The 24,507-nt window shown below is 45.3% G+C and overlaps 1 protein-coding gene across 1 annotated transcript in view; it reads left to right on the plus strand.

Moving 5' to 3' along the window:
* Positions 1–741: 741 nt before the first annotated feature.
* Positions 742–24,507, plus strand: part of OPN4 (opsin 4) — a 39,949-nt gene continuing 16,183 nt past the window's right edge. The window contains 2 exon segments of the mRNA XM_026069945.1: positions 742–842; positions 2,422–2,572. Of these exon segments, the coding sequence (XP_025925730.1) occupies positions 742–842; positions 2,422–2,572 (252 nt within the window).

Genomic DNA, 24,507 nt, shown 5'->3' on the forward strand with positions numbered 1-24,507 from the left:
ATAAAGTCTGATCTACTTTAAAAAGGATTACACTTGCCGCATGATTTGATTATCCTGCCAAATATGTTATCGGTTCACCCAGAAATGCCAGAGAAGTGGATGCTTCCAGGCTAACTGGAAATGAAACGTTTTCAGTGCATTTACTTCTCATAAAGATGAGAGGAAATAAGAAGGAAGAAAAATGGAATCTGTGACCCAGGGAAAACGAAAACTTAATGTACAAGCTGTATGTAAACAGATTGTTAGGCATTGCTCAAAACTGAGACATACAGGAGAAAACTAAGAGGATTTGAGCAAAAAAAAAAAAAAATTAGTGTACACAGTCAAAGAACATCTCTGATCTAGTATTTATGCCTGTCCTTGAAGATAATGTCTTGAAATTTATGTCTCATCAGCTTGATAATAGCAGGATGTAACTTCYATGGATATAAAGTTCACGCATATAGGAGATCTCCCACTCTTTCCTCTCGCGTCACTTCAACCGTTAAAACGTACTTCCTACTCTACTCCCTCGATAAGCCTTATTTGAAGACACTAGGAGTTTTTGCCAGTTTCATATTGTGGCTTTCTGTAAAGATGTATCCTATCTTTGTAGTAGTAAAATGCAGTATTATCTTCCAAGAGGGTCCTGTCCCTCAAGATGTCCAACATCACAGTTTGCTGCCTCATATCTACAGTGGTCATTGAACGGGAAGCTGCACGCTCACTGCAGCAGCCGAACCACCTGGGCAAGAGAACGCAATGACAGATTCCGAGTTCACATCCATGTCTTTTGAACTTCATACYGCTACGTCGCATCCACCATCGCCCCGATGTTTATGTGGACGATGTCACCTGCGGAGGTGAGGGGAAGAGAATGACTACAGAATCGCAGCGCGACCAAGCTGGAAATCCTCAGGTGATCAGCCACCTCTGAGCTCAGTTCTGCCACATACCACAGCTAATTTAAACCTAGCTTGGGTGTGTCTACACAACGCTGCAAGGCAGGAATACTCAGTGAAATCTCTCTGGCACGCAGCAATAAGGAAAACACAACAGGTCTGCTAATGATTATTTCTGAAGTCTCACAGTTTGAGAGCCTGTAGAGTCTTAGAGGTCTCTCCTCCGGTTAGTGTTTAGTGGCCTGGTGATACAAGGCATGTGCTACCTTCTTCAAGGGGCTGTGAGGAAAGGGAATTTGCAGCACTACAGGTGAGTGCCTTTGATATAGAGGCACAGGTCACATATACCCATGGTACACCTCCTGTTCATGCAAAGAAAGGCCTTTTCCCCTTAATTTAAGGTCAGGTACTGCAAGTGCTAATTCAAGGAAAGGTATATGAAAAGGGAAATCTGAGCAGAGCTGAGGGAATACGGTTCCTGTTAAATCTTCTCACAAAGGCTTCTGGAAACAGTTCACGCCATTTATTTTTATTACCAACTGTAATGAAGCTAATAGCTTGCATAGGGCCATTTGGCTGGAAGGCCTAAACACTGTGATATTCAGGTTGCGGTATCTGCTAGAACAGCTTTTCCACTTTCTGTGCCTAATTCTCTACAGCAGTTCAATTAAACTTCACTTTACCACAGTAATGGGCCTTCAGTTGGGAATACAGCAATTCATACTCCTTTACAGAGAGCAAKGTACAGGAGGATTTATGTGAATAAGGATCTGCTCACGTCCGCTCTTGCTAAACACAACTGAAAAAGAAAACAGACAACTCTTGAAACAAGTGGTTATTTGCTGTTCTCTGCCCAAGGTATTTGTGTTCTTTTTTAAACTGAAGGGCAGAAAAAGATGGATGTCAGTGGGTTTTATTCCTATTTTTCCTCTTTAACAAAGTGCGCAACTGCTAAGCATGACCTAAATTCTGCAAGACAGAAGTGCAGACAAGCACATTGTTAAGTATCAGAATCTATTTCAGTTCAGGCAATTTCAGCAGAACTGTACAGAAACATCTTTAAATACAGAGCACAAAAAGCTAATTCACCAATACCATGAAAATGAACAGCAAGAACTAATATTTAAGACAGCTAGTGAAACCAATCTTTTACCTTCTTTCTCTTCATAGAGGAATAACGTGGTGATAGCATTAAAATTCAGACTTAAATATGTCAAAGGCAAAAAAAGATAACAATATTTTTAAGTGAGCATCAGTTTTACAATGTCATTAAACTGAAGCCTGAATCTGGATTGAACAAGTGTCCAACGGGGCATGTGCAGACCCTGCAGGCTCTTATATTTAAATGGCAGCTGCTGCTGCCGCCCTTTGCTAAGCTGGAGAYGGAGAGACGCAATCTGAGGCTCCACTGAGAAACTCAGCACTGCATCTCGCATGGTTCCGGACAAGGGAATCTGACAATCTGCTTAACACACAAGAAAAGGGAAACTGGGCTGATTTAAGTTCAGAGGAGAGCTTTTCTTTCTTCATTATTGCTTAGATTTCACGTGCGCAGTCAGCCCATTCGAAGGGGGATCTCTTGTTCCTCTGAGGACCCCAGCTGCACCAAAACTGTGGAGTCCCTCAATGCATGGAATGACTCAGAAGCCAATGCCTACAAACGGGAGGACCTGCYTCTTAGAGCCCCAACAGTAAGTGTCTTCTGTGACTAAAACCTGTAGCAAGTAAATGCTGGCAAAGCTGGCATTTACAGAGCTTTAAATGAACATTTAAAGTGCATGCACACATTTAATGCTGCAATGCAATAATTAACAACATAAAAAAAAAAGCTTTCTTTTTATTCCTTTAACTCTTTCTTTGCTGCAGAAAGAATTGTAGAAGCAGTGTTTGCCAGCAACATTACATGGGCAGAAGAGAGAGAGGAATGTTTAATGTCAAAGTACACTCAATATGTTGGAAACTATCAAAACAGCATGTCCTTGTACGTTAAACAGTTTTTTAGCAGTTCAAACACAATGCCCTCTTGTGTGATTATTCAAGATGGGAAATCTCTGTCATTTCTTTAACAGTCTATAAATGCAATGGAGCGCTTATGTAAATGTTAAAGAGTCGTTATTTGCAGTCATGGAAGAGAGCTTTTCTGAAGTTTTTTTCCAGGTAAGTTACATCAAAGCTCTTTCTCAGTTGTTAAACACTAAATAGAAAGAAAATTTCCTTGAAAGCGTGAAGGTCAGACTCTGTTGCACCGAAACTTCAGGACAGAACTTCCTTGGGCATTCTAAATTCTCCATCCTACCCCAAAAGCCCAAGCCAAAGGAATTCAGGAGTCCTCCTCCTGGTGGTGTATCCCTGTACACTGTTAGAACTACAAAGTTTTGTTCATTTGCTGTTTATATGAAAGTCTCTTTAAAAGAAAAGAATAAAAAAAGATCCAGGCTAATATTTAAAGTTTGTAAAATCTGAAATTCAACTTAAAATGTTGGTGTGAACACACCACATATTTTGGCATGGCCCACATAACACAGAGGCCACTTGCAAAAACTGCAAACAAGTTTCAAACACTCTAGAAGTCTTTATACATATAGGATGTTTATGCTAATTATAATGAAGCAGTAAATATTTTAGTATTTGCATAGTAAAAGGACATAAAAATGTCCCTTTTTTTTAATAAAACCTGGATATGCAGTGTACTACAGGCAAATAGACAAGTGTTGTGAACCTAGGCGCTTATAAACTAAATTAGATGGATAACATAATGAAAGAGGATAGCAGAACACAGCAGGGAGGGAGAAGAGGGACTGCAGAATACATGGCAAAATGGAAAAAGATTCTGGGGACAGAGTGATCTACATTGGAAAATTTAAAATGAATGTTTTCCTCTTCTGCTGAAAGAGGTTATTAGCTGTCTGTTTCCACTCTTTAGATAAGTGATTGTCTTTTCAAATTCTTGCATTTTAATTTGACACAAAGATTTGTTTAACAGCGTTTCAGGACTGAAAGCAATATGTGCTGTTTGAGGTTGAGATTTCATCCGGAAGCCAGGATACAAAATCTGCTATCCAAATTGCTCAACAGGACAAAAATCATTCATGGAAAGCCCCGCTGCGTGCTGGAAACGGGGGCTTAGCAGCTGGTGCCACCCTGCTGAAACCGTAGTTGAGCTGGGATTACACTCCTCTTTGTGCTGCCTGTCATCACAGAGAAAGTGTCTACAGAGGCAAGCTCAGAAATCAGAGCAAGGAACTATRAAGAAAAATAAGTGTTATCAGTTCTTTGAGGCCTCTTGTAGGCAGGYAGTATAAAAACTGGCATCCAGAAGTTCTAGGAGATTCCAGTATTTCTGCTCTGATAATTTTTTCYAGGCTATATGATTTGTTGTAATGTAAAAAGCCTAACACTAACATTGGTAGTATATGCCACACTCTAGAAATCAGCAACTTCCTTACCTGTGTTTCTAGGAAAACCCAGAACAGAGAGACACGCTGCATTGCCAAAGTCAATGTGGGCCTGCCAAAACTTGTGATGCTTTTGGAGCTGGGCTGTATTTCATTAAAATAGTCATTCTGCAAAACCACTGACTACAGTTTGAAAGCCAGGTGAATCCCTGAGAGCAATGACACAGCAGTCTCTATTTCCCCCTCCTTGTCTTTTTTTACCCCAATTAAGATACAAATCCATCTAGTGTCCAGGTAGAAGTAGCTGAAAAATATCCTTACCCCAGTCTTTTTTGTTGCTGACTCTTCACTGTCACACAAATTAGTCAATCAGAAGCAGCTCTGAAATATTTTCAAATCCCAAAACAATCTCATGAGGATTTATTGTTTCCCTTTAAATATAAATTAAACCTTGCCTTATACTCTTGCCATCGGGATAATGTGAGGAGTGAGCTATAAAAAAACATGATTTATGTTCAGTACAAATATTTACATACACAGCCCTGCTCCTGCCATCATCACTCTTACTTTTAGTAGGAGTTCAATAACTGAGATCTCCAGAAGCAGAGTAATTAAAAAGTAGGATTTTTTTTCTTGATCTGAAAAAGAACAGACTATTTTTCCCAGTAATAGTTGCACTGTATTCTTTACATGTTCACTTAAACATTTTTCTCATATCATGAGGTGGAGAACTTTCAAAAAGGATATGCCTTCTACTAGAACTTATTCAAAGGTGAGCTGGTTTGGTTTTATTTTTTTTACAAACGATTTTGAAATAACTATTTAAAAAACCCTCTCTTTAGGAAAAGGTATGTTCCCCAGACAGAAGAGATGCAGTTATCAAGGATGCCTGGGTTATATATCTGGTCTAGACTTACTTCTAACCTGGGCAAATCATTTAGTAAACAGTGATTTTGTCGCAGCCTGCGAGATTGCTTTACCCTTTTAACTCTCTCTCAGGGCCATGTCCAGGGCCTTGACAAGCTTCATGGAGAAGTACAAGCTCTGCCTTTTGCTGACATGCTCTGGGGCCGAATGACACTTACCCCTTCGCTGCTCGCACCAAGCGTTAGCACAGCTGTACAGATGCGAGCATGTGCTGCTCTCCTTCCCAAAGGAGTGGGCTGGCTCCTCGAATTAGCCTTCCAGGAGGAATTCTGCCTCCCTTGTAACCAGCTGTGGCAGCAAGCAATAAATATGGATCAACAAGGCTCCACGCTGTGCTGCAACCTCCACAGGCAAGACCAGAAGAGCGGGGATTGAGACATATTTATCTAACTAGCAAGCATTTCTTTCCTGCCGGCTAAAAAGCACCCCAAGTTTGCACGTCTCAGTGAAGTTTACTGAATAACTGAAAACAYGCTCAGTTCTGTTTTAGCTGTTTTGTTATAGGTGATAAACAAGCATTCCTTTAGGGAGRAAAATATAATTCTTTCTTCATTCCTTGTCAGCACAGTGCTGTCTATGCTCCAGCCTGGCATCCATTGCAGATTTACTCATTTTATATTTTATTTAGTAAAAGCAAGCCTATCTTGCTTAGCCCAAACTTCCTCAGAACTATGAGCATTTTAAGAAGGCAGACTATGCATTAAACCTAGCTATTTCCCTCTTTTTCTAGTGTTCCACAAGGACACACTTAAACCTGCTGGAAGGAAACGCACTAATATGGAGCAACCTCCCTAACTTCTTGCCAATAACTCTACTGAGGCAAAAAACAGAGTAGGATTTAGAAAAGGATTGCACGTATATTTGGATAATAAAAATATCCTCCATTCAGATCACCATTTCAAAGGGATAATAAACCTATTTTAAGGTACAAACCGACTCCTAAGACTCTATGGTGAAAAGGAAATTCCCAGAGAGCTGTTCATTACACAAGTTTTGCAGCTCTGTAGAACACCCAGTCATGTCTAAAGGCAGACTAGCGTTCTCTCGAGCGTTCTCTCTCAGTCAGTGTGGCACCTCCTGAGCGCCTTAACAGAACATAACTATCCACCAGATTCTGCAACACTATGGAGTAAATAAATAAAAAATTATAATGGCTTGCCTATCAGAGATTAAAACCACAAATTATTTTACAGTCCTAGCAAGAGGCCAGTTTTCATATATACCCAGCAATATTACAAAACCTGCTTTTCAAGCATGCTTAAAATACCATCCACGCCTAGAAGCTGATGTTCCCAAGCTGCCCTTCAATACTGACTGTGAAGGGATTGTGTTACTTTTCAGTTACTTCCTTGATGCCCTCCACAGTTTGCAAGACCATTTCGTTTGGTTGCTTGAGAGATGTGCAATATTTACACTGACTGACTGTCAGGAAGTTGGTGCTTCCAAAGGAATTGTTTCTACAGAATTAATACCAGTCTAAGCCACCTTCAACACAGTAAACCTGTAGGCATACTGGCACCCAGTGGTCCAGAGCCCCAGATACACGTTATCTTTGTTGGCTCAGGAAAGCTGTGGTGCATCGTCCACCCACAGGAAAATGTCTAACCTTCCAGTTTGCAGTTCAGTTTCTTTGTGCATTTGGTGATATTTTGAACTATGCTGCATAAAACAGAGTGTGTTGTCATAYGACTTGGAAGAGGAACAACAAAGTGCTGGTTTTGTCTGTTCTTTTTTCTTACCTTCATTATGAGCCGTAYGCAGAAAGAACACTCTACGGAAGAACACGGGAGGCAGCAATGTTACCTGTAATCAATGCAATTGATACAGCATTCCTACGGAGCTGTTCCAACTGAACGTTCTCAGAGGACCATTGCTACGGGGGGACTGCAACAGTGGGGTTTTATTCTCCCCCACCACCCAAGTACTAATACCTTGGGATGACAAAAGAAGACAGAGACTAAACAAGGCTAATCTGCTGGAGAAACCAAATACAGAAAAACTTTGTGAATTGTTTGATTTCTTGATTATCCTGCTGACCTGATTTCCTCAAGCACTTTTTCTCCCCCTCCTTTTGTTTGATGTACGCATCCCTTAGAAGATCTAGGGGTGAACTCAAGAGAGGTATGTGTTTTCTTCTAGAGAGGAAGCTATATGTACACAACTCACTGATGGTGTGCTTAGAACCTGATGTGATGCCTTTTGAGTTGATGAACRTCTTTCTATTGACTTAAAGGAGCTCTGAATGAGACCTTTATTTCCAACAAAAACTGTGAAATTACCTTTTTCAATAATTGATTTTTTTTTTTTCTTAGAGAACAGCTAGCACTGGACCCTGTGAAAATCCCAGGCCTACAGAAGTGCACACTAGAATGTGAATCTACTCCTCTTTGCCACAGACTATTTCTCTCCCCATCTCTTATCATTATTTATGTCCTATCACTGCTTCAATATAAATATTATTCCTTTATTTTTTTAACACTTGACATTTCTGTTGGCCCTGAACTTGTTTTATTTCTGAAGATGTACTTTTAAAATCTTCTACTGTCCTTTCAATAACCTTTTCTTCTATTGTGATTTCTGTGTGTTTGTATTTATCTTTCTAATTTCTCATTGTTCTGAGTCTTCCACAAATATAGTTCAAATTAAAGCCATTTTTAATGTGTTCTTTGTAGCCAGAACAAGCTCCTTTAGTTGCTTCATTTCTGTTACCTTGATCCTGTTCTAAGTAAATGGATAGCTAAAGGGATACTGCGAAAACATTAGAAATCTCCATTCCAGTAATAATCATGATTAACTCTCTGTAGAGCAGCAGTTAAAAAATGTTCCAGCCACAAGGCTAAATAAAAAAMACCCCAAACCAAAAAACAACTGATCTCATTTCTTTAAAACAATTTTAACTCAGACTCTCACTCCACTTACATGGGATTTTACGTTACTTTACTGGCAGTGGGTTAAATACAATTTGAACTTAGGCAAAATGCCCATTGATGTTTATATGATGCGTGGCCAACTTAAACTTGCTGAAGGAACCTGAACAATAAATTTCATGGCTCTGTCATTCAGTTAGCGTATCAGCCTTAATGCAATAACAACGTTTTGCTCCAATTATAACAACTGCCGCAGCTACATTTTCCCTGAGCTCAGACTATTTGTCCGGCCTTTCATCCCGCTGATGTAGAAACCCAAGGAACGCATTCTTGTTGAGGACCGCTGCAGGCCCATCTTTGGGACACAAGCGAAGATAAACTCTTCTAGAATTCCRAACACTCCTGGGGTCCCCCTCATGCTACTGGCACACTGGTTTTAAATATTGCCTGTCTGTTAACTTTACTTCAACCCAATCTCACAGATTTACTCAGAAGTAATGGCTGCCCCGGTTGTCTGAAAATATCCATGTCCTTTGATGACTGGGCTGTTATCGAGGGCATTTCCGAGTTTCACCCTAACAGCGAGTGCCAGATGGTAAGATGAATCACAGAATCACAGAATGGTTGAGGTTGGRAGGGACCTCTGGAGATCATCTAGTCCAACCCCCCTGCTCAAGCAGGGTCACCTAGAGCAGTTGCACAGGATCACGTCCAGGAGAGTTTTGAATATCTCCAGAGAAGGAGACTCCACAACCTCTCTGGGCAACCTGTTCCAGTGCTCTGTCACCCTCACAATCAAGAAGTTTTTCCTCATGTTCAGACGGAATTGTCTGTGTTTCAGTTTGAGCCCGCTGCCTCACCAGGGCTGAGGAGGGGGGGAGGATCACCTCCCTCGACCTGCTGGCAACACTCTTCCTCATGCACCCCAGCATACCATTGGCCTTCTTGGCCACAAGGGCACATTGCTGCCTCATGGTTAACCTGGTGTCCACCAGCACTCCCAGGTCCTTCTCGGCAGAGCTGCTTTCCAGCAGGTCAACCCCCAGCCTGTGCTGGTGCATGGGGTTATTCCTCCCCAGGTGCAGGACCCTGCACTTGCCTTTGTTGAACTTCAGGAGGTTCCTCTCCGCCCACCTCTCCAGCCTGTCCAGGTCCCTCTGAATGGCAGCACAGCCCTCCGGTGTATCGGCCACTCCTCCCAGTTTTGTATCGTCAGCAAACTTGCGAGGGGGCGCGCTCGGTGCTCGTGTGCGCGCGCTGGCTTCCGTGGGAGCGGGGCTGGGCGCCGGGAACTACGTTCCCCACAATGCCCCGCTCCGGCGCAGAGGGTCACGTGGGCGGTGGCGCCACGACGCCACGGCGGCGCGGCGAGGAGAGGCGGCAGCCGTCGCCCGGGCGACGCGCGGGGCGATGCCGCCGGGCAGCGAGGTGCCCCCGGGCACGCGGCTCAAGGCGGCGCTCGCCCCGCCCGGCGCGGCCATGCTGCCGGGCTGCCCTGCGCCAACGGCCCCCGCCGCCTCGCAGCGCCGCGCCGCGGGCTGCGCATCTTCCAGGCGCGGGGGCCGCTGCTGAGCCAGCTGCGCGGCCTCGGCAGCGCCGTCCTCGTCCGTGAGCGCGGGCCCCGCCGCTCCCGGGGCTGCTCTGCCCCCCGCGCACGCATCGCTCCGGGCGGCGGGGAGGGGGCGTAGCGGAACTAGCGGGAAGCGGCGCACAAGTGGTTCGGGTGCAAGTCTCAAGGGCAGCACGCGCATTTGCAAGTTATTAATATTTTTATTCTGTATAGACCGTTATCGCTTAAGATATCTACTGCCTGCATTTTTATGGGGAAGGCAGAAAAGTGTGCATTTTTACCTTTCCGTTTCACCAAAGAAACCGTCCACTTGAAAGCTAAATGGGAGAGTCCTGCCCTGTAGAAAAACAAGTGTCTGCTCACCCACGTTTGCAGGGGCGTTTCCTAATTTTATTATATGTATTTTTTGAGTCCAAAGTGATACACTTTGTGTCTGACTTTAAGGAGCCAGTGGTTTCAGCTGGAAATCTGCACTCAGCATTTATTAGAACTTATTATTATTAGAATTAAATGCAAAATGCTTTGTATCTTGCCCCCACAGTAAGTAAGCACTTCAGAAAAATCACTCATAGTAATATTTTAGGCTGATAGATGGGACTGTGCTTATATCCTTCCCTCTGTGTAATCCTGAGATTACTGCTTGCTAAATATACACTGCARGATGCCACTTCAAATTTTGCAGCTGAGGAGTCGGCTAAATAGCTGTTCTTGCTTTTTCCAGCCTGCAGCCGCAGTGCTTGCGCTTGGCTTTCCAATTCTCCTCTGCTTGGTAGCTATCATTCTGAATTTCTCATTCTTCTTTCTCCTCCTTTTCTTCTAAGTTCTCACCTCGCTCCCGCTGTGTGTACTGTGCTGGTGCTGTCTCGCAAGGATTGAGAGTACAGACCTCTGGCTGCTGGAGCCTCACGCTTTTTGGAGATAGCAATGCTTGTAATGGGCCAGTTGAAAGTGGAATAGGCATCTGATCTGAATTACAGATGTGTTTTAAGCTGTAATAAAATGCATAGAAAAATGAAGGTTATGTCGAAAACATTCTCTGTTCTTCCATGCACATTGCACTTTCAGTGCCTCTAAGCACTCTGATTTGTGCTGCAAGGCACCGAGGCCCATCTCTTTCCRTACCTACTCATAGGGATCGCACCACTTAGGTCTCCATAGGTATTGGTAGCTGAAGATACGGATGCCTGCCGAGCGCCGTGGATATCTCGCTCTCGACAGGCATCTCTGGCTTTTGCGCTGGAGCCCAGTTTGCCCTGGGTAGGCATCGAAGGCTATCGACATGGATCCATCTCAAGATGGAGTGGCAGCGATGCCTGTCGAATTCCGGACCTATCGATAGTGGTTAAGGTATATAATAAGTGGTGGGGTGCTTAAGAACTGCAGGGGGGTTGGGGGTATACCAACTAGATAGGGTGGCATAATAAGTGGTGGGGGGTGTAATAAGTAGTGGGGGGGGGAGGGCGTAATAAGTGGTGCCTGCTTGCGTGTGTGAGTGAGTGCATGCATGTGTGCCTGCGTGCGTGTGTGCATCAGTGCCTGCTTGCGTGAGTCTGTGTGTGCCTGAGGGCATGCGTGAGTGCGTGCCCGCGTGCGCTGGCTGCCCTGGGAGCAGGGCTGGGCGCAGGGAACTACATTCCCTCCTGCATTCCCAGGGCTCAGAGAGGCCGTGGGTGGTCAGTAATAGGGGATTTGCATGGCAGCACGCTTGGGGAGCTGCCAGGGTAAAAGCGGAGGGTGAATGCAAGGGGGAGGACAGAAAAGGCCTTGAAGAGAAGGCCTGGGTGAGCCTGTGGTGCCGCAAAAGGTGCGGAAATGTGAGCGGGCAGCAGCTGGAAAGTGGGATGTTTTTCAGTTTTATCAAGGAAAAAAGAAACCACCTCAGCTTGAAATTTAAATATAACAGGTAAACGGGCACCGTGCATCACTTGGTTTGAACTGGTGGATGTCTTATGATGCTTCTCTGTTAGCAGTGGTAGGAATTGTGCTAATAAAAAACATTATTTTTTTTAATCTGTTATTAATTATATAGTAGCAGCTGATGGGATGAACAAAAAAGATTGAGTGCAGTAAGTGCAGAACTTACAGATTTCCCTGGAAATGCTTTAATATTTGATGCTGAGATTGTTTCTTATGAGCGAACTTACAGTTGCAGCAGGTATTAGCTAAAATAGCCTGGGAAAGGGACGTGATTTTTTCCCCCCCTCACCTCCCCCCATGCTCGAAACAGTGGCCGTGCGTCTCATTTTAAGTTACGTAGCGCGGTTATGGAAATCACCGGTGCAGGCGGCTTTCTCCTTTTCCAAGGTGGGGGCTGCGTGTCTCTGTGGCGAGGTGTTTAGCCTCCAGGCGCAGAGTTTTTCCTCCACAATTTATTTCTCCGTTTCCARTTCACACCGYGAGCTTTCCAAGGGTGCCCRTTCAGATGGGGGCGGATGTGCTACTGTTTCTTTGTGTCTAGGCAATTTCTCTTGCTGGATTTACTTAACTTTGTGGCTGCCTCCGGGAGGAAGAAAACAAATCCATTTTAGTCACATGATAGCCACAATCATACAATTGAACTCTATTTTATACAGTAGTTGTCACAAACACTATGTTGAAAAGATGCATTTCTTTCACTATGATAAACTCTCTCAAGTCAACATTTCTTATCTGGGTTCATAACACTATTRGTTGTGTTTATTGATGTGCAACTGTGGGGAAAAAAAATAAGGCAGAACAATGAAAATTCTGTGATCATTGACTGGCTTAGGACAGTTCTAGACTTGGCAATCATAAAATGGAATGCCCAGAATAGGAATGTGCAAAATCTGACATTTATTTTATGATGAAAGAAAACTGAGAGCAGGGAGATGCATTTGCAACATAAGCGAGAGTATGGTATGGTAGTGTGATTTTTTTTTTTTCCACTTTACATTCACAGACTTCACCAATGATGCACATTTTGAGGAAGCTTAACTTGAACTTAAGTGTCTCAGAATAGCAGATGAGCTTTTTGAGCAAAGCAGCGGGGAGCAAATATAGTTGTGGATCACCGTTGGTTTGGTGAGTGCACTGAGAAACTGCGTGTGGCAGTGGAGTTAAGGAGAGAAGGGAAAAGATAAGATTTTTGCTCCAGTTCAAACCCCAGCTCCAGGTGGCAGTTTTTCTTCTTGCCCGCAGGATGAATTGTAGAGACAACCTAAATGAGGAAGTTGGCACTGCTGGCTATAAACTGCTGAATTCACCTCTCATGGCAGTGTCCGTAGTTAGATCACCTAATCCAACATCCTGCAAATACCAGGCCACTCTGTTTCACTTTATTGCCTTTGACAGAAGGGCATACCAGCATCTGAAGATACTGGGAGACAGGGAACCTATGTCTTTTGTCATTTATTTCAGTGGTTTATCATTCTTACTGTTTAAACCTTTACCTAATTTCAGCTTGCCTCTCTGTGTTTTCCTGTCTTTGGGTCTTGTTAGCCTTGTTCCACAGGATTTGAAAACCATGATACTGGGTATTTTGTCCAAAAAAGGTGTAATCAAGGCAGCTTTTTTATTTATTTTTATTTTTATTTTTGTCCCTTGGCTTTGGTTCCTGATACCTCTTTTCTGCATCCCCTCCAATTTTTCAATGTCCTTAAAACATGAGAAGATGTCCATCTGCAGTACTTTGTTATCAGTCTCAACCATGCCTCGGAGATGTGTAGAATGACTTACCTATCTCTATTTACGTCTCCTCTTTCATGCAGCCAAGGATCATACTGAAAGTTGGCACTTATTTCAGAGTCACTGCCGTGCAAGGTACCATTCTCCACTATATAGGTGTGAATGGCAATTTCTATTCACAGGCTTCTAACCTCCCATTGAGGTGTAATACAACGTTCTTTTGCGTGGACCCAGCCTAACAAGCATCTTGGCCCATTCTGAGTGAATRTCCTCTCATCTTCACTGTTTAGGCTTCTGATAGTCTTTCTGTTGTCTGTTAGTTTTATTTGCAGGGATGTAATATTTACCTCCAGACTGTACATATTGAATTGTATTCAGAAGGGATTCTGTGGAATCCAGTAAGACTGACTCCTATTGAGTGGTGGTTTCATCTAACTTTTTTTTTCCTTTTTCTTAACACTTATTTAATTTAGTCAGTTTTTAAGCCGTTAACTGTATACCTTAGGGCTTTAAAAACCTTCAGAATTCTGAGTATATTGCATTTATGTTCTTGTCTTTATCAGCCAAACTTATAATCCCCTCAAAGAAATGAGGCTTCTTTGACTCTGCAGGACCTGCTCACAGAAAATAGGCTACAAAGACATTTGGAACAACTCTTCCGCTTGAGAATTAAAACGTTGTGGAATGTTGTAAGTAGAAGAGACCTTAAACACGGTTTAACTTTATCAGTCCTTTCGWGTTTCCAGATATCCATGCTGGTTAATGTTGGCATCTTTTCTAAGTGTACTGAGCATGTTGCTTAARGAATTTTATATGAAATTTTTGCCACCTCTCTTCAGAGGTCTGTGCCTTTTGGTCAAATTTTACTCAAACCTTGGGATTAGAGCAGTATATGGCCCCAGCTTGACCTGTTTTCAGTAAATTCATCTCCCCTGCAAAACGTGACAAGTTTCCCTTTTTAACAAAATGGACACTGTCTGACCGCATTGCCGATCCATTCCTTATGAAGCTGAAAAATTAGAAGGTTGAGTAAATTTGTCCTCCTTTACAAATATTTTTTCTATCCATTAAGCACCTGCAGTCTCAGACTGACCAGAATCTGCATTTTACTTTGTTGCTTTTTTCTGAGCTCATGTTTTTTTTCTGTACAGCAATTGGAAAAAAATTGAGAACCTCTTTTATGAAACATGTTAACTAACTGCAGGCTTGTTTAAAGTCCACGTATGAAAAAAGTACTATGTTATGCAACACAAAGAAAAACAAGTATGGGAATCGAAAAGCACATTCACAAGCTAGCTTTTCTCTTGCCTGCATATTTATTTTATACTGAGGTAAAATAACAAGAATTCTTTCCAAGTCTCATGTCTCTTTTGTCCCTCTAGCCATTAATGAAAATGTAAGATTTCAGAATAAAATTATTGTGTATRTGGAACRGTCAGTACACRTATCTAATATAAGGGTAATGTCAGAGTAGTAATGWYTTTATTATTTCTTTTGCATATCTTTGTTCATGTGATTTATTAACCTTGATTTGTTTACTGCTTGCATTTTTTTCTGCTTGTATTTGGCTTATTTTTCTCTGTGCAGTGATAAGTAGCTAGAATGCTATCATTGCTAGTTCTGTTGCCTACTGAATTCTTTTTTCTGAGATGAAAGTGTGCTTCAGCTGTGTAACTATCAAAGAAGCATGTGATCCCATCCTCACTGTGCAGAGGGAAAACATCTATTTCAATCTCTTTTTACACATCTATCAGGGCATGGCTAACTTCTATGGAGATTAGATTGTTCTTGAGCACGCCACAGCATCAGCGTTAGTATAATGAGAAATGACATGAAAAGTGAGGAAAGGAATTAGCATGAAAGTTGATCATCTTTTTTTATTTAGAAATGGAATAATTTTTATTCCTTCTTTATGAAGTTTTCTACTAGAGAACCAAAATCATACAGAGAATGTGCACTAATTCTGTCAGTGGCAAAAGTTTTCAGCTTATAATGCTAGAAATAGTCAAGAAATGAACATTTACAATCCCTATAAAAGCCTCTTTCCCCTTTAAGACAAAGTCTCTAATTGCGATATGTAGGCACGAATATTTAGCCTTTTATATAATGGTATACATTCCTGATTTATTAGAAATGAATGAGAGAAGAATAAGATACTCAAGAAAACACTAGCACTTTAACATGAAATCAGTAGCAGAAGCTTTAAACAGCTTCTTGCTGTTAGTTTCTTGCTGTATACTGACACCCTAAACATCATCCTGGATTCTGCGGAACTCCCAAGGGCTGTTTCTTACCCAGCACAGCGCTTAAGCACATACTTACCTCTAAGCATTTATATAATTCTTCTGAGATCTGTGAGGAATAGTCATGAACTTAAGGACAGAACAGCTACAGAAGTGCTTTGTGTGCTTTTGTTAATTCAAGAACAGAATGCTTTTAGCATGTGTGTTTTTTGTTTTTTGTGTGTTGGGGTTTTTTTTTGCCATTATGATGTAGACTCTGCTGCTCTCTCATGGGACTCTATTTTTGTGTATATGTTTTATTGGATGAAAAACAAAAAAGATGATGATTTTCCTTTCTAGAGAAAAGGTAATACTTTCCCATGTGTATTGTTATGCTGACTTTCCAGGCAGAGAGGAGCAACCAGGGAATTGTTAGTCTGCACGTTAACTCTAAAACCTGCCTGCAACCACTAAATTTTTTAATGCATTCTAGCCTGATCCTGCTGCGCACTTTTTGACAACACTCTAGGTACAGTTGTGTCTCCGTGACTGCCTGGCATTGCAGGTTCAAACCTTTTTGCACACACTAAGCCAAACCTTATGTTCCTTTCAGGGTTGATGATGTAGCAATTGAAGGCACGTTATTGCACTACATGTGATAGGGTCGTCATTTGTACTAAACATGGTGTGTGTCAGACTTAACATGTCAAAGGGTATCTCTGCATGGCAAAATATGGCATAAGCTAAAGGTGTCTTAACTCTGCATGCCGTATTAATACAGTTACATTGCTTTTGGTGGCCAAGCCAGGACCTTCAGAGCTCTCTTGACTTGAAACTGCTGTATGCATATGCCCCAGGATAAAAAGGAGTCCCAGGGAGTATAATGTCACCCAGGAGCTGTTTCATTACCTTGTTGAAGCATTCRTTTTGCATGTGTAATGTTTTTTAACCTGTACAACATCACAATTTAAGAAAGGAAGGGGGGAGGGAAGAGCTGATCTTCCCATTTCACAGATTGAGGTGTGGAAAAATGGGCTCAAGGCCACAGGTAAAGTCTCTTGTGATCTGAGAACTGAATGCTTTTGAGTCCCCAGTTGTCATGTTGGCCTCTGCCTTGACCGTTTTTGAGAATACGCTCCTCTTCTGCCACAAAGCCAGAAGGAGTTGAACTGAGACCACTTGTGTGCATGGGTCTTCGTCTTCCTCAGCTCTAATGAGGCACTGCACTGAACTGCTACTTTGAGGAGCCTCCGTGCGTGAGTGGGTGCGTGCGTGAGTGTGTGACTGAGTGCTTGAGTGGGTGCTCGCTGAGTGAGTGCTCGCGTGAGTGAGTCTCACTCATGTCAGTGTCGCTCGCGTGAGTGCGTGCGTGAGTGAATGCTCGCGTGATTGAGTGTGTGAGTGCATGCTTGTGTGAGTGCTCACATGAATGAGTCTGTGAGATCGTGAGTGCATGAGTGATTGCGTGAGTGAATGCTTGTGATTGAGTGCGTGAGTGCATGCTCGCGTGAGTGCTCACGTGAGTAGTCACACAAGTGAGTGCTTGCGCGACTGAGTGCGTGAGTGCTTGCGCGTGAGTGCTCACGTGAGTGAGTGCTTGAGTGAGTACTTGAGTGCATGAGTGCTCACGTGAGTGCTTGAGTACTTGAGGGAGTGCTCACGGGAGGGAGGGAGTGTGTCAGTGAGTGCTCGCATGAGTGAGTGCTCATGGGAGTGAGTGAGTGCATGAATGCTCATGGGAGTGAGTGAGGGCGTGAGTGCTCACGTGAGTGAGGGTGTGAGAGAACGTTCACATGCTTGCCTGCATGCGTGAGTGCTCGCATGACTGAGTGTGTGAATATGCAAGTGAGTGGTCACGCGTGAGTGAGTGCACGCTCGCATGAATGGGTGCTCGCGTGAATGAGTCCGAGAGATCATGAGTGATTGAATGAGTGAATGCTCACATGATTGAGTGTGTGAGTGCATGCTTATGTGAGTGAGTGCTCACGTGCGTAGTCATGCGAGTGAGTGTTCATGTGAATGAGTGTGAGTGCATGCATGAGTGGTCGAGTGAGTGATAGAGTGAGTGCGTGATTGTGTGAGTGGTTGCTTAAGTGAGTGCATGCTCGCATGCGTGAGCACTCGTGAGTGGTCGCTTGAATGAGTGCGTGTGCACGTGAGTGCGTGTGCGCGTGAGTAAATGGTCGTGTAATTGTGTAAGTGCGTGATTGAGTGTGTGAATGAGTGCGTGAGTGCTCACGTGAGTGAGTACTCACGTGAATGAATTCGTGACTGCATGAGTGCTCGCGCGGGAGAGTGCTCGCGCGGGAGAGTGCTCGTGTGAGTGCTTGAGAGAATGCTCAAGTGAGTGAGTGTGTGCATGAGTGAGTGCGTGCGTGAGTGAGTGCTCGCCTGAGTACGAAAGTGAGTGTGTGAGTGCCTGAGTACGTGAGTGCTCGCTTGAGAGAGGGCTTGCATGAGTGGTTGTGTGTGTGAGTGGTCGCGCGAGGGAGTTTCTGTGTGAGCGCGTGATTGAGTGCGAGGGAGTGCGTGAGAGAGTGCTCGCGTGACTGAGTGCTCATGTGAGTGTGTGCTCGCCTGAGTGCGTGCTCGCATCACTCAGTGGTCGTGTGAGTGCTTACAGAGTGAGTGATTGCATGAGTGAGTGCTCACGTGAGTGCTTACAGAGTGAGTGATTGCATGAGTGAGTGCTCACGTGAGTGAATTCGTGAGTGCTTGCCTGAGTGCCTGAGTGAGTGCTCACCTGAGTGCATGAGTGCCTGCCTGAGTGAGCGAGCGCGTGAATGAGCACGTGTGTGAGCGAGCGTGCGAGTGAGTGAGAGTGCTCGCATGAGAGAGCGCTCACATGATAGTGCTCGCGTGAGGGAGTTGTGGTGTGAGGGAGTGAGTGCGCGCGTGAGCGCTCGCTCGCAAGAGTGCTCACATGAATGAGTGCTCGTGTCAGTGAGTGTTCACGTCAGTGAGTGCTCGCATGAGTGCAAGTGCGTGAGTGAGTGCTCGCGTGAGTGCTGGTTTGAGTGCGTGAGTGTGTGAGAGAGTGTTCATGTGAGTGAGTGCTTGAGTGCGTGAGTGAATGCTCGCGTGAGTGCTCGCTTGCGTGAGTGAGTGCTTGTGTGAGTGAGTGCTCACTTGCATGAGTGCTCGTGTGAGTGCATGCGTGAGTGTGTGAGTGCAAGCGTGCGTGTGTGAGTGCATGTGCCTGACTGAGTGCTCACGTGAGTGCGTGACTGAGTGCTCGCGTGAGAGTGCTCACGTGAGTGCATGAGTGCTTGAGTGAGTACTTGTGTGAGTCCTCGCATGAGTGCTTGCGTGAGTGCGTGTGCATGAGTGAGTGCTCATGTGAACACTCACATGAGTGCTCATGTAAATGCTCACGTGAGTGAGTGTGAGTGCTCGTGTGAGTGGTTATGAGAGTGAGTGTGTGAGCGCATAAGTGCGTGAGTAAAGGAGCGCTCACCTGAGGGCATGAGTGCTCGTGTGAGGGAGTGCATGCGTGAGTGCTAGTTTGAGTGAGTACTCACGTGAGTGCATGAATGAGTGCCTGAGGTAGTGCTCGCTTGAGTCCATGAGTGTGTGAGTGCGTTAGTGCGTGAGCACACGCTCCCCGGAGTGCACACTCCCCAGAGTGCACACTCCCTGGTGGGCTGGCTTGCCTCAGTGCTCACTCGCCTGAGTACTTGCTCTACTGAGAGCACACTCCCCTGAGTGCCCACTCTTGTGAGTGCATGTTTGCATGTGTGAGTGCTCACTCATGTGAGTGAGTGCGTGAGTGTTCGCATGAGGGAGTGCTCGTGTGAGAGTGCTCACATGAGTGAGTGCGTGCGTGAGAGTGCATGAGTGCATGTGTGCTCACGTGAAAGCGTGAGTGAGAGCATGTGTGCTCGCGTGAGTGCATGCATGAGTGCATCTGCATGCGTGAGTGCGTCAGTGCTCACGTGAGTGCGTRAGTGAGTGCTCTCGTGAGTGGTCACCTAAGTGCATGAGTGCGAGAGTGAGTGCGTGACTGAGTGCATGAGCATGTGAGTGCTCGCGTGAGAGTGCTCAGGTGCATACGTGAGTGAGTGCTCGCGTGAGTGTTTGCATGAGTGCGTGAGTGTGTGCCCATGTGAGCGAGTGCATGAGTGCTCACATGACTGAGTGCCTGCCTGAGTGCTAGCGTGAGAGAGTGCTAGCATGATAGTGCTCGCATTTGTGAGTGATTGCGTGAGTGCTCGCATTAGTGTTGGTGTGAGTGCTTGCTCGAGTGAGTGCTCGCGTGAGTGTGTGAGGGAGCGCGTGAGTGAGCGAGTGCATGAGTGCTCGCTCGCGTGAGTGCTTGCGTGAGTGAATGAGTGCTTGAGTGTGTGAGTGCGTTAGTGCTGGCATGAGTGAGTGCTCGTTGAGTGCTCACGTGAGAGTGCTCGCATGAGTGTGTGAGTGATTACATGAGTGAGTGCTTGAGTGAGTGAGTTCTCACGTGAGTGAGTGAATGAGTGCTCGCGTGAGACTGCTTGCGTGAGTGAGTGCGGGCGTGAGTGCGTGCGTGAGCTCTCGCATGAGCTCTTGCGTGAGTGAGTGCGTGAGCGAGTCAGTGCTCATGTGAATGAGTGAGTGCTTGTGTGAGTGCTCGCGTGAGTGCATGAGTAATTAAGTGCTCGCATGCGTGAGTGCTCGTGTGCGTGAGTGCATGAGTAATTGAGTGCTCGCGTGAGTGAGTTCGTGAGTGAGTGCTCGCAGAGTGAGTGCATGTTTTAGTGTGTGAGTGCTCATGTGAGTGAGTGCTCATGTGAGTGCTCGCTCGCATGATTGACTGCTCAAGTGAGTGCCTGAGTGAATGAGCGCTTGCAGGAGTGAGTGCTCACGGGAGTGCTAGCTCGCATGACTGAGTGTTTGCGTGAGTGTGTGAGTGAGTGCCCATTTGAGTGCTCGAGTGCGTGAGTGAGAGCTCACATGAGTGAGTGCGTGAGTGAGCGCTCGCTCGCATGATTGAGTGCTTGTGTGAGTGCTCGCTTCAGTGAGTGCTTGCGTGAGTGACTGCTCGCATGATTGCGTGATTGAGTGCATGAGTTACATCTCTCACATGAGCACTCACAAACTCACGTGTTCGCGGACTCATTCACGCGAGCAATCGCTTGTGTGACAGCTCATTTACGTGAGCACTCGCGCACTGACTCACATGAGCACTTACGCACTCACTCAAACACTTGCACTCATTCATGCGAGCACTCTCACGTGAGTACTCTCTCACGCGCTCAGTCACTCACACTCAGACACGCACTCACGTGAGCATTTACACGAGCACTCACGCTTGCACCAACTCACGTGAGCACTCACGTGAGCATGCACTCATGAACTCCCGCATGCACTCACTCAGGCGAGCACTCGGGATCATTCACTTACRCACTCACTCATGCACTCACGCGAGAATTCAGTCATGCGAGCGAGCTCTCACTCACGTGAGCTCTCACTGACGCACTCACTCGCGTGGGCACTCACACGAGCAATCACTCAAGCACTCACTCACGCAAGCCACGCCCCTCGGTATGCATCGCTCCCTCTCGATCTCAAGAGGCACTGAGGCCCATCCCTTTCCATACCTACTCATAGGGATCGCACCACTTAGGTCTCCGTAGGTGTCGGTAGCTGAAGATACGGATGCCTGCCGAGCGCCATTGATAGCTCTCGCTCTCGACAGGCATCTCTGGCTTTTGCGCTGGAGCCCAGTCTGCCCTGGGTAGGCATCGAAGGCTATCGACATGGATCCATCTTAAGATGGAGCGGCAGCGATGCCTGTCGAATTCCAGACCTATCGATAGTGGTTAAGGTATATAATAAGTGGTGGGGGGTGCATAATAACTGGGGGTGGGGGGGTGTAATAACTAGATAGGGGGCATGATAAGTGGTGGGGGTGTAATAAGTGGTGGGGGGGCGTAATAAGTGGCATGGGGGTGCAATATGTCAGAGGGGGGTGTAGTATTTGAAAAGTGAGAGTAATAAATGGGAGGGCAATAATTGTCAGGGTGGGGCGATACTGCTCGATATCGAACACTATTGATAGGCCCTGAAACCGCTCCTTCTCAACAGGCATGCATAGCTTTTGCTCTGGGGCCGATGTTGCTCTCGGGAGGCATCGCTGCCTATCGATGTTGACCGTTTTTGATAGCGGCAGGCCTCGATGAGTATTGATTTCCACCCGTATTGCTCGGGCACGACATCCATAGCTAGCCGTTTCCCATGGTGAGTGCGTGAGTGAGTGAGTGCTTGAGTTTGTGAGTTAATGCCTGCATGAGTGCCTGCGTGAGTGATTGAGTGCCTGAGTGCATTAGTGCATGAATGAGTGCATGCGTGAGTGTGTGCGTGGGGGAGTGCTCGTGTAAGCGTGTGTGTGCTCGCTCGCAAGCATGAGCGCTCGTGTGAATGAGTGCTTGTGTCAGTGAGTGCTCGCATGAGTGCGAGTGCATGACTGTTTGCGTTAGTTCTCATGTGAGAGAGCACTCACGTGCGTCAGTGCGTGAGTGCGTGCATGCATGAGTGCATGTGTGCGTGAGTGTGTGCCTGAGTGCATGCATGAATGCTTGCATCAGGGAGTGCGTGCTTGTGTGAGTGCGTGCTTGCGTGAGTGAGTGAGTGCACGAGTGAGTGCTTGCGTCAGGGAGTGAGTGAGTGCACAAGTGAGTGCTTGTGTGAGTGCGTGCGTGCAGGTCATTGATGAAGAAGTTGAACAAGACTGGACCCAGTACTGACCCTTGGGGGACACTGCTAGCTACAGGCCTCCAACTAGWCTCTGMGCTACTGATCACAACCCTCTGAGCTCTGCCATTCAGCCAGTTCTCAATCCACCTCACTAGCCACTCATCTAACCCACACTTCCTGAGCTTCCCTATGAGGATGTTATGGGAGACAGTGTCVAAAGCCTTGCTGAAGTCAAGGGAAACAAMATCCACTGCTCTCCCCTCATCTACCCAGCCAGTCATTCCATCATAGAAGGCTATCAGCTTGGTTAAGCATGATTTCCCCTTGGTGAAGCCATGCTGACTACTCCTGATCACTTTCTTGTCCTCCACATGCTTGGAGATGGCCTCCAGGATGAGCTGCTCCATCACCTTTCCAGGAATGGAGGTGAGGCTGACTGGCCTGTAGTTTCCCGTGTCCTCCTTCTTGCCCTTTTTGAAGACTGGGGTGACATTGGCTTTCTTCCAGTCCTCAGGCATCTCTCCTGTTCTCCATGACCTTTCAAAGATGATGGAGAGTGGCCTAGCAATAACGTCCACCAGCTCCCTCAGCACTCGTGGGTGCATCCCATCAGGGCCCATGGATYTGTGGGTGTCAAGTTTGCTTAAATGATCTCTAACCCACTCCTCCTCSACCAAGGGAAAGTCTTCCTTTCTCCAGACTTTCTTGCCTCCAGGGTCTGGGGTTCCTGAGGGCTGGCCTGAGCAGTAAAGCCTGAAGCAAAGAAGGCATTCAGTAACTCTGCCTTCTCTGCATCCTTCGTCACCAGGGCACCCACCCCATTCAGCAAAGGGCCCACATTTTCCCTAGTCTTCCTCTTGCTACTGATGTATTTGAAGAAGCCCTTCTTGTTGTCCTTGACATCTCTCGCCAGATTTAATTCCAAATGGGCCTTGGCCTTCCTCGTCACATCCCTGCATACTCTGACAATTAACACAACTATAGCATAACGGGAAAACTCTAAATCTACTTCTAGGCACTTTCCTCCTTTCCTACCAGCAACCTACCTTCTCCTAGGAGTGGGTGCAGATGATAGCTGTAGCACCATCTGCCAGTACTGGTGACTGGAAAGAATATAGCCACCTTCATAGCATGATTTAAGCTTGGTACAGGTACAGACCTTGATATAGGCAGTTTCCTGGTCCTGGATCCTAGGCCACAAGTCAGGTTGACAGTATTCACAGTAAGCAGGCTACAAACCATCCAAAATATCTGCTGGGCTTTGCTCAGCCCTGGCATGATTCTCGCAGCTCAGGAGGTGAGGAATGCCATGGCCGCAGCTTGCAGGTTTGTGTTATGAGCAATGGTCATGGCATGCCATTCCAGAGTGACTGCCACCCTGATGAGAAAAGCTGGGTTATGAAGAAGAGGCAAGATTTGTCTGTTCAGATGAATGAGGACTGGGCTTGGTATTTTTCATGACATTAGTTGGTCAGAGCTGATGCCAAGACACGTGTAGGATGGTGGCAGTTACACAGAGGTGAGTGTTTAAGTCTCCTTGCCTTACTTTATATCAACAGGCAGCAGAATGGTGACAGCTTGGACAGCTGTTCCTGTGTCCTCTTCCATTTCTGTCAGGTCATCCTGCTTTCTGGATGTAGCTTTCTTGTTTGCTTCATGACTAAGTTAGGAGCACTTGGCTTAAAAAGTCTTTGTGGCTCCTGGCACTTGCAAAAAAATGTTTTAAAACTATTATTATTTAAAATGCCATAGTCATCAGAACTACAGCTCATTAATAAGTTAGACACAAATGCTTTCATCAAGTGCTTTATCACAAACTTCACAGAGAGAAAAATACGTTCACTCAGCCCAGAGTGAAAACTTGCATGTAAAACAGACATAAGCTGCTTTATAAAAAGTTTTTGCGTTTTAGTTTTTCTAACCTTTAATTTAGTTTGCAAGACTTGCTTAAAGCTGTCAGGCTTTTGGTTACTAAGTCTTGAGGGCCACTAGCAATTTAGTGTTAGTTATTCAGTGGGAGAAACAAAATAGCCACACTACTGAAGGATTAAATGCATATCTATTCATAGAATATTATTTCTACTTAATTTGAGCAGTCTAGCCAGTGATGTGAGAGGACAACAGAAATCACACTTCACAGGTATAGAAATTTTCATGAAATGAAAATTGCAGAAAATTTACTTGTTGTTAAGTACTGCATTACTTGATGTCAGATGCAACAGAAAGGATCCCTCTCTGTCTCTCTTTTTCTCTTCTATATTCCTCTATTTCTTTTTGGCGAAAACAGACTGCTTTTCTTCACCAAAAGGCTAAACAACATCTAAAGAA

This window comes from Apteryx rowi, unplaced genomic scaffold (genome assembly GCF_003343035.1).
Source record: "Apteryx rowi isolate R43461 unplaced genomic scaffold, aptRow1 scaffold_30, whole genome shotgun sequence".
In the NCBI taxonomy this organism is placed as follows: Eukaryota; Metazoa; Chordata; class Aves; order Apterygiformes; family Apterygidae; genus Apteryx; species Apteryx rowi.